Source organism: Vicugna pacos, chromosome 25, assembly GCF_048564905.1.
Source record: "Vicugna pacos chromosome 25, VicPac4, whole genome shotgun sequence".
Lineage (NCBI taxonomy): Eukaryota > Metazoa > Chordata > Mammalia > Artiodactyla > Camelidae > Vicugna > Vicugna pacos.
Genome location: NC_133011.1, coordinates 39,730,451 through 39,740,476, shown reverse-complemented (window position 1 = coordinate 39,740,476; position 10,026 = coordinate 39,730,451). Strand labels below are relative to the sequence as shown.

Below are 10,026 nucleotides of genomic sequence, written 5' to 3'. Positions count from 1 at the left end.
GGGAGGGGCGCTGACCTGTCCAGAAGGAGCGGCCACATCGCTGTGTCACCTGCTCAGCAGCAAATGGCTTTATTGGGCAGTGGGGGGATGGCAATTGGCCCGCCTTGCGTGGCCCCAGCCCTCCCTTGCTGTGTGGGTGCAGGGACTCCCCACTCCATCCTTGGGCAGGGGGCTGTCAGAGCCCCAGGCTGGTATTGCTTGTAGGGGTGGTGCTGGCATGGGAGCCTCAGGCGAACTTCACCAGGCGGCCCAGAGCCTCGGCAGCCTTGGCGCGCACCAGGGGGGCTGGGTCCTTGAGCAGGAGCTGGAGGGCTGGGGGACAGGGAGCTGCTGCTGGCGGCGCCTCTGTGGCCCTTTGAGGCCTGACTCGAACCCCCTGACAGCTGCAGCTAAGGCTGGTCCCCCCTGCCTGAGAACTGAGCCCCAGGGGCCAGGACCCTGAGGCTCACACCCCTCCCTGTGCGTGGGGCCGCCCGCCCGCCCACCGCCCTCCTAAGACAGGCCTCTGCCGGCAGGGTTCAGGAGCCAACGGAAAGATAGTTTTTCCTTTTTTAGTGTTTTTTAAGCTCTTTTGGAACAGTTAAGAAGTTTCCGTGAATTACTAGAGACGATGAGGTCACCAGTGACAGGGAAAAAATCCTTGAAATCCAGGAAAATCACTTAGTCCCCCCTGGTGCCCACAGGGTCAGTGGCCGGCGTGGTGGGGGTGGGCGGGGCGGGGGTGGGGCTCACCCTGGAGGAGCTGCTCCAGGTCCACCTGTGGCTGCTGCTCTGCCTCCATGTGCAGCACCAGGAACCCTGCGGGTAGTGGGGAGGCGGAGGTCAGGGTCGGTTCAGGTGGGGCGTGGGGCCCCCAGGCAGTGCTTACCTGTGAGCATGGGGGCGGCAGCCCGGACGTCGTCCCAGCTGCTCTTGAAGTAGAAGAGGCTGGTGCTCATGAGGCGGCCCAGCAGGTCTGGGAAGTGGTGCGTCTGCAAAGATGCCATCAGGCCGGCTCTGCCCTCCTCTGCCTGCAGCCCCGCCCCTTGGCCCCGCCCCTCACCAGGTGCTTGCAGGTGGTGTTGAGGAACTCTCCGAAGTGCAGGCCCCGGTCTTCCTGCAGGTGCTTCTGGAACACGGCTGCCAGCTCCTCACAGTCCAGGTTAGGGCCGCACATGCGCAGGGCAAACCTGCAGGCCTGCAGGGCACTGGCTGAGCCTGGCGTCTGGAGCCCTGCCGGGCTGGCCCATCCCCCACAGGCTACTCACTGAGGCCACTGGGGCCTGGGGGTCCCGCAGGTGCAGCAGCAGGGGTGCCAGCCCGCCAACAACCTGCTCCAGGAAGATGTCCTCGCAGTCTCCGTGGCAGGCCTTGTTGAGGTGTCCAAAGAGGCGGATGGACGCAGAACGAAACTCCATCTTATCCTGTGGGGCAGCAGGTGTCACCCGGGGCCTCCCAGCCCTGCCCGTCGGTTGACACCAGGCCCCTGGGGCAGGGAGAGACAGGAGAGCACTGGGAGGTTGGGCCGGGGCCCTAGAGCCTGCGGTGGTGACCCGACTCATGGGACCCAGCGGGCAGGGGCTTACGACTCAAGGAGGGGGTGGCAGGAGGGTCAGGAGCTAGGCTGGCCTGGCCAGGGCAGGTATGTTGGGCCTTGGGGTACCCACCCCCAACCCAGCCTACGCTGTCAAAGAAGGGCCGGACGCGGATGGCGACGTGCAGCAGCACCGAGCGCAGGTCCCAGGCCTCTACCAGGTCCAGCAGCCTCCCGAGGCCCACCATGGCCTCCAGGGCCACCAAGCTGTGTGGGTCATCCCCGTCGTCCAGCCCACCAATCATGGCCGTCAGGAGCTGGGGGCCATGGGCCCGCACCTGGGGAGGCCACACTCACCTGTGTCCCGGGTCGCAGGTGTGCCCAGCATGTACCACAGACAGGCCCAGCCCCCAACCCTGCAGGCTTGCCCCTCCTGGTGCTGCCACCCCCAGGCTCCTCCCAGCTTGTCCCCACCACCCATGCTGCGTCTGCCGGGGCCTCCTCACGGACCACGTCTCCAGGCCCCTAGGGGCTGGCTGGCCAGCTCACCTTGTCAGGGGAGCCAACAGCAACATTGGCCAGGCCTCGGAGCACCAGCCTCCGCACGCCGGCACACCTGTCCTTCTGCCGCGCTGCCAGGTTGTCCAGCAGCGACTCCAGGAGCATCAGGTCGTTCACCACGTTGCTGCCGAGCAGCTGGAGGCAGAGGCACTCTGACCACCACCCCCCTCCACTGAGCCCAGGGCCCGCCCCCACCACACGGTCCGAGTCCAAGGTCACTGACGAGTGCGTGTGGTGAACTGGCTGAAGGCCCCTGGCCTCCCTTTGTCCTTGTGTGGTTCCGGCCAGGGAGGCCAGAGCCTGCCGAGGGGGAGGGCTTCCCCCTTTGGCCAGGCCCTCGTCATTGGTGGAGAGCAAGTGGCTCCTACCTCAGCCAGGAAGGCTGTGGAGGTGACCCTCTGGATCTCGTACATGCTGCTCTGTGTGCTGAACAGTGCCTTCACCACCGGGGGCAGCCGGGGGCCTGCGAACTTGGCCATGGTGCTGGGGAAGGAGGCCACAATGGGCTACCCCAAGCCCACCCCACCACAAGCCAACACCCACTGGACCTGAGGTTCTGCCACCCGCCTAGCTCCCAGGCCCCGCACACCCTCCCATACACGCCCCTCCCAGCCCGCCTGGCCAGGCCTTCAGAGGAACCTGCACTCCGAAACGTCAACACAACTTAGAGAACACAGCTGCCTTCATGGCCTCCCTACCAGCCCAGCCCAGCCCAGCCGAGGCCCCGGGCAGCCCTGGAGGCCAGTGCACCTGCTCCTCATGCTGAGCCCACCTGCTCAGGCAGCTCAGCCCCTCCCCAGTGCCCCTGGGGTTCCAGGGCCATAGGTGGTGCCTGGCAGCTTGGCCAGCGTGGGGGCTGGTGCACAAGGGCACAGCCTGCTCACCTGGCCAGCCGGGTGACCCCCTCCTCGTGCCCGGCTGAGGTCCCGAGCAGCTCCCAGCCTCCCTCCAGCTCCATGTGCTGCACCACATCCTCGCTACCGCCTCGGAGCAGCATGGCCTGCAGCGCATCCACGGCAGAGCTGTGGACACAGGGGTGTGGCCATAGCTGGCAGGGCACCCAGCCAGAGACCCTGGTGCGCACTTGGCCCTGTGCCCCACGTGCACACGCTGACCTGTGCTCTTGGCAGGGGTGTCCCAGGGCTATGCAGCCTGCACCCTCCTAACAACACCCGATGGGGTGCAGGCACTGGGCTCTCTCCACCCCCTCAGCTGGGCACCACTCCTGTGGCTTTGGACCCCCTGGTTTTAGGCAGATGGCACCTGTCCCCCACCCTGATGAGGGGCATTTGGGGGACCTCTGGAGCAGACAGAGCCCTCAGATGCTTCTAGCGTAATAACCACCTGCTTTTTTTCACTTGCCTTAAAGACCTTCATTTGATTTAAAGAAAAAAAAATGGAGAAAATTCTGCATAGAAGTGAACCCCAAAGGCAGACCAGGGTCTGACTGCTGCCTGGGCTGGGTGTGGGACCCCAGTGTGGGAGGCGGGTACCCTTTCTGGGCCAAGTGCCTGTATAGCCTGGGCACCCAAGGATCACATCCGCAGCCCCCACTCCTGCACCTGGACACACACACAGCCTATTCCTGCACCTCAGAAACCTTGCCTCACCCAGCCCTGGACATCCGAGCCCTGTCCCACAGAGACCACCAGGCTGCCCTGCATGTGGAGAGATCCCGGCTCCACGGCTAGAACGTGGCCCAGAGCTGGAACTGGTGACTGCAGAGCATCCAGCTCAAGCCATGCCTTGCTGCCCCCTCTCCCCTGACACTGGCCACTGCCCACGTGTGTCAGGCCCCACACCGGCCCGTGGACGGCTGTGTCCACGAGGCGTTGTCCCTGGGGCCCCTGGCCAAGGGCAGATGCCTGCCCCCAGGGCAGTGCGCTGGGCCCAGCACAGGGCGGTCAGGGGTCAGTTGCAGGTTCTTCTCCTGACCTTGAGAGCTCAGCGGCTGGGGTGCAGGGGCAGTGGGGGGGGCAGGGGGTTTGGAGCACGAGGGCCAGGCCTTGCTGGCTGCGTGGTGGGGCCTCACATACATCTAAGGAGGGGCAGGGTGGGTACAGGAGAACCTGGCAAGCTATTTTGGGACCCTGTGACTGGTCCTGTGAGATTTCCAGACCAGTCCCATATCAGGAGCAAGGGCCCTGGGCCACGCAGGGGTCTTTGGGGTCCAAGACCAGGGGTTTCAACAGCCCAAAAAGCAGATGCTGGTGGGCTCACCTGAGCCCAGCAGCATGTACACAACCGACTGCCCTCACCCTGGCTCAGCCCCATCCCCAGTCACCTTGGAGATGTCAGCAGGGGTGGTCTGGTGTCTGCCTACAGCTGGACAGGCTCCCTGTGAGCCCCCACCGTGTGTCCTAAGACAGCCACAGCTGGGCCCCTTCCCCAAAGAAAGCACTAGAAGGGCACTGTCCCCAAAGCCCTGTGTTTCCTGTGGAGGGCCCACACTGACTGCAGGCACAGAAGGACCATGCCAGCCACTGTGGTCACTGGACAGGAGTCCCTCACCACTGGATGTAGGCCCACAGGGCCACGGCCAGTCCGGGCTGGTCCCCAGCCCACACCCAGGCCCAGCAGCTCTGCTGGCCCCACAGCCCACTACAGGCCTCAAAGCTCAGCCAAGGCGCCATCTAGACCAGGATGGGCCGGGCATGCTCGGGGCAGTCGGTGGCTGGCTGCCGACAAACCAGAAGTGGTGGGGGGCAGGCCTAGGTTAGGAAGAGGTCAAGCACCTCGATGAGGGTGCCCCCACCCATTCACCCTGCCACCTGGAATTTCGGTGGCTGTGATACTTGCCAGGGTCTGACTCGCTGGCTGGCAGCCCCCTTTCAGAGCCAAGGCCTGGGCCCAGCTCTGCACGTGTCCAGGGCAGGGGTGCAGCCCAAGGACCCCTGTTGGGGGCGTCGGGCTCGCAGCCCCCACAGCTCACAGACCACAGCGCTGCGTCCCGGCATGCCAAGCCCAGGGCTGGTCAGGCCGGTGTCCGCGGGTCCGTTCACATTTTCCACTTGGTCTGTGCTGAGTCGGGCCGTCCCTGGCACGCAGCCTTTGCTGGAGTTTACGAGTTTGTTCTGTGGTGGAGCAGCCCTGCAGGAGGTGGGGCGAACTGGCGCTACCCTTCATGTGTCCCCAGCTAAGGGGCACCTGCAACCCCGGACACTGGGGATGGGTGGGGAGATGGCCAGGCTCACTGTCACTCAGGCTCCGCTGGCCCCAGGCCGCTGTTTGGAGCCTCAAGTGCCACCGCGAGGGCCCAGGAATGGCCCAGGGCCAGGCCAGGCAGGCAGACAGCTGGGCTGCCTCGGCTCTGCACCCAGTGCCCGCAGCAAGCGGCTCCCCACTACAGCCCCGGCCTTCTGCTCCAGGACCCCAGAGTCGCAGGCCCCAGTGAGAGCTGAGGGAAGGGCCGGCACGGGCTGGGGCAGGCAGCCTGGTGTGCAGTTGGCCAGGCCTTGCTGGTGAGGCAGCTGGGCCCTCCCCAGGGAACAGGCTGGGGCCAGCCAGGTGAGAGGGTCCTCAGGGGGAGGCCGTGAGACCGCTGCAGCGTTCGTTTAAGATGGGGCCCTAATCAAGTGTAGAAAGGGCCAGGACTTGGGGCTGGGGACCGAGGCGGCAAGGACAGGGTTGTGGGTGGGGCTCACTCAGACCCTGCCACACCCCAAATGTTCCTCGAATTCTGCCTTCCCAAAGAAGGCACAGCTTGGGACTCACGTGATGTCTCTGGAAAGCTCCACAGACGTGCAGCCGCCACCCCCATGGTCCCCATCCTGACAGACATCATCAGAGGAGGTACTGCCCCCTTCCCTGGGCACAACTCCTGGGCCCTCCCCACCACCTGAGGCCCTTTCTGCCATCACTGCCCGGCATGAGCCTGTGCTCACGGGAGGGGCGAGGGGTGAGGACCTGCTTACCTGCAGGGCTCAAGGTTCCTGGAGGCCAGGCCCGAGCCGGTGCTCCTCCTCTCCTTGGCCTGCAGGTTCCGGGGCAACTGGACGCCCACGGTGCAGCTGACACGCAGCAGAAGTGCTGCAAACAGCTGGGGGTAGAGCTCCAGCACGGCGGGCCCCGACGCTGGGGTGGATGCGACCTCGTACAATGCACAGGTGGCCTGGGGACAGGGGCCGCCTCAGCCTCACCCCTCCCCCTGGGGCCGGGCATGGTGACGGCCGGACCCTGTACCCCAGCACCCCATGGGAGGGCAGCATGGCCGCCGGGCCGGCCTCCCACCATCTGCTCTTGGCTCCTCCACAGGGAGGAGGAGATTCTCACAGCTGCTTTACTGTGGAAACGCTGCCAAGCTGGGTTAATTTTTTTTCCTCGGGATGAAACAGAGTGGTCTCCCTTGAGGACCAACACCTGCAGGGCCTTTACGAGCCTGGGCTCTGAGCTCCCCGGCTCCGTGGCCCCAGTCAGCCACCAGGTGCCTGGGGGGTGGCACCCAGGCCCTCTGTGGGGTCCTCCCACCTGCGACAATGCAGCCCTTCGCCCGGCCTCACCAAGCAGGGAGGAGGGGAATGGGCCTGCGCGGCCGCCGGCCCTACTCACCGCGAGGGGCAGCAGGGTGGCCACACGGGTGGGGCAGGAGCTCAGCAGGAAGGCCCGGCTCTCCTTGAATGGGACGTCCCTGCTTATCTTCTCCAGGAGCAGCCCCAGGACCTGCGCGGTGAGCCCAGGCTCCACGGCCAGCGCCCGCCACAGGGTGCAGGTGTGGCTGGAGCGGGGGGAGGGTAGTTACTGCTGCGCCACTGCCGGCCCCGGCTCCACAGCCCTGGCTGTGCCTGCCAGACTCAGCTCCAGCCATGCAGCCAGGGGCACCCTGATCTCAGAGCTGAGCTCACTCTCTGTGAGGCCCAGGGGCCCATGACCAGGCTGCACCATGGTGAGCAGAGTTGGCAATAGAGGGCAGGAGAGCTCAGTGGAATGGGGCGGAGGGGGGACGGGGGACAGTGGTGTCCCCTAGGAGCTGCCAGAAGCAGATGCTAGGCTGGCCTGGAGGAGGCAGCGTCACCCCAGGCATTGGTGCCACCTAGAAGTAGCATCCCCCCGGTGAAGAGCAGGGCGTGGCCAAAGAGAAGCAGGGAGTGAGATCAGGCAGGGGCAGCGGCGCAGGGCAGCCTGCATTCCATAGGCGCCCAGCCTCGGGAGGTGGCTCTGCTTCACGTGATTATAGAGACACGCTCCCAATATCAAGCAGGGACCGGGCATTCTAAAAACAGCAAATTCGGAAGAGAACCCACAGCCCTTGAGAAGGGAGACTCAGCACTCGGTGGGCTTATTTGGCACCAGCCTGGATGCAGCAAGAGAAAGAAACAGTGACCTGGAAGACAAGCAGAAGGAGTTACCCAGAAGCCAGCAGAGAGCACAGTGCTGTCCAGAGGACAGAGCGAGAAGGGCAGGTGGGCGGCGAAGGTCTGACAGACGTGGCATCTGAGCAGAGAGACCGTGTCTGAAGGGCAGAGCTCGGGGACGCTCACAGCTGATGACAGACACCAAGTCACAGGCTGGAGGAGCCTGGCAGCCGCCGAGCAGGATGAAGGAACGGACCCCACCAGCCACACGTGAAAGGTGTTCTGGGCCCGTGGGAGCCAGAAAGTGACACGTCTCTTACTCGGACTTATAGAAAACACGTGCCAACCTTGAGTCCAAACTCAGCCAGACAACCTTGGCGAAGGACAGCCGACTAAGCGCGTGTCCAGACGCACAGGGCGGGGAGGCTGCGGCCCGCGGGCCCTGCGTGGGCTCCAGGGCTGTGCTCCCGCCGGAAGTGTGAGTTGGAGATCGAGGAGACTGGTGCCCACGCCTGGCAGGACCCCGCCCAGGACCCCGCCGTGCCCAGACTGCCCGCCCGGGTCTCTGCAGTTACAGGATAAAGGTGGCCTCGGACCCAATAGCCTGCAGCCGCTGTTGCCCATGGCAGTGTGACCTAATACACTCCTCCTCTGTTCTCCTATTTTATCTCTGGTAAAGTCTTTTACCAACCCGCATGTCACTGGCTCAGGGACCAGCCCCCATTGTGTCCCTGACAAAGTTCACCCATCTTCCTGTCATAGGTCCCCCCAGGGCCCACTGGTGGCCTGTGTGCTCCTCTGGGAGAGGGACGCGCGGGGAGGCACGCAGGGCCCAGCGGGGGTGGTGGGTAGATCCCACCGCACAGGCGGCCGCGGTCATGATGGGCTGGGGCAGAAGAGCCCCGGCTCCCCAATCAGGAGACCCTGCTGCCCAGGGGCGCCTGCACGCAGCCCTTCTCCAGGCGACCACCAGGAGAACAGAGTGCATAGCTACCCGATAAACTGAGGGGAAATGTGAAGTTGTGAAAAAGATCCTGTAAATCTAAAGAAGAGACAAGAAAGAAGGTAAAGAAAGAAAGACACGTGAGACCAAGAGCAGACACAAAGCACCACAGCGGGTTTAAGCCGACCAGCAACGCTGTAGGACGCAGAAGTCACCACCGAGGAGCGCGTCCGCGGTGCCAGGGCAAGGAAAGACTGACAGCGACGGGCGGCGGGGAAGACCCCAGGCAAACGCTCTCCGTGCACTTGGCACAGAGGGTCCCTGGAGAGGAGGGTGTGGACAGTGAACCCAGGGCCCTGAGTGGCGCCCAGCATCTAAGCGAGAGGAAAGCCTGCAGCACGAGCCCATGTCTTGACAGCAAGAGCAGGCACGTCGGGGCCACCGGGGCCAGAGCTGCAGTGAAGTGACGTGCCACCTCGCCTCCCCAGCATGCCAGCCTCTACCCACGACATGGACAGCAGAGAAAGGCAGGAACAGCAGGCAGTGGCCACCTGGAGGCTTTGGTGCAGAAGCCCCAGGGGACGAAGTCCTGCCATTTGGAACTGAGGTCGGCAAGCTCAGAGCTGGGAGTGCAGGATGGGGACCCTTTCTGATTGGAAGGGGGGCCTGGCCCCAGGGTTCTGCTCACAGGTGGTGGTGGACGCCCTGAAGAAAACCAGCTGGAGCACTGGTCAGCAGAGCCAGGAGCGAGCCAAGGGTGCCCACTGAAACCCAGGGCCATGGGAGCAGCCTCGGGCCCACAGACAAGGCAGGCACAACCACCCCAACTGGGGCCCGTAGGCTCTATGCAGAGGAGCTGGGACGCAGGGACGGGTGGGGGCTGGGGGCACAAGAGCACCACGCTGGGCAGGAGGGACCCCCGTCCACCCCAGCAGGCTGGTGGGCACTGGGTACCTGTCAAAGGGCAGGGGGCTGCCCAGGAGGCTGGACACAACGGCGGCGCGGTGCTGGCTCGCCAGAAGGTACACACTGTGCTGCGCGGCCTGCAGGACGTGCTCCTCCCGGGTCTCCTGCAGCTTGGAGCGCAGCACGCTCATGATCTCGGGCACCTGCAGGTGACGGGCTGGGTGGTCAGGCCTGCAGTGCACTCACCCATGCCAGGAGCCAACCTCACATGGCCAGGGTGCAGGGGGCCTGGGGGGGAGGGTGGTCCCTGAGAGCAGAGCTGGAGCCAGAGCCCTGGGATCTTGGTGCTGGGACACAGGCCCAGACCCACGTGGCAAGTGACAGGAGCCCAGGAGGGACCTGCTGGGAGGAGGGGCTTGTGCAGAGCAGAGCCAGGAGGGAAGGCCACTGGCATGAGCACTGAGGCTTCCAGGGTGACCCAGCCTCTGGCCACTAGAGGCCCACAGCGCCCGCCCCACCTCTGCCTGGTGAGCATGGAGGGGAGCAGTGTGCTGGGTGGGGACAGGGAGGGGCACTGTGCCCAGGCTGAGGCGGAGCTGGGCTGGGAGGGAGGACCCCAGCCTCAGTCGGAGTCTCCAGGCAGCTGCGCAGGCCTGTTCCCACTCAGGGGGCGCTGGCGGGAGGTGGTGCTGAACCAGCACGCTTGGCAGTGGCTGAGTGGGTCTTGCTCGTCACACTCAAGAGCAGGGATGTCCACAGACAGATGGGCCAGGACATTCCACCCACGGTCACCACTGAAATTGGACAGACTG

General features: G+C 64.9%; 1 protein-coding gene across 11 annotated transcripts in view; it reads right to left on the bottom strand.

Annotated features, from left to right (window-relative positions):
* Nucleotides 1-45: 45 nt before the first annotated feature.
* MROH1 (maestro heat like repeat family member 1) overlaps nt 46-10,026 on the bottom strand; it is a 65,585-nt gene continuing 55,604 nt past the window's right edge. For 9 of the 11 annotated variants that reach the window (XM_031690522.2, XM_072949994.1, XM_072949991.1 and 6 more), the window contains 12 exons: nt 9,263-9,417; nt 6,623-6,788; nt 5,989-6,185; nt 2,959-3,096; nt 2,443-2,557; nt 2,063-2,209; nt 1,663-1,851; nt 1,248-1,403; nt 1,043-1,177; nt 869-971; nt 733-798; nt 46-312 (listed from right to left, as the gene is read on the bottom strand). In XM_031690522.2, coding sequence (XP_031546382.2) covers nt 227-312; nt 733-798; nt 869-971; nt 1,043-1,177; nt 1,248-1,403; nt 1,663-1,851; nt 2,063-2,209; nt 2,443-2,557; nt 2,959-3,096; nt 5,989-6,185; nt 6,623-6,788; nt 9,263-9,417 — 1,653 coding nt within the window. In that variant the 3' untranslated portion in view covers nt 46-226. Of the gene's footprint in view, nt 313-732; nt 799-868; nt 972-1,042; nt 1,178-1,247; nt 1,404-1,662; nt 1,852-2,062; nt 2,210-2,442; nt 2,558-2,958; nt 3,097-4,873; nt 5,165-5,988; nt 6,186-6,622; nt 6,789-9,262; nt 9,418-10,026 lie in introns of those variants that run through there. The other 2 variants (XM_072949993.1, XM_072949995.1) reach the window with 2 other exon arrangements.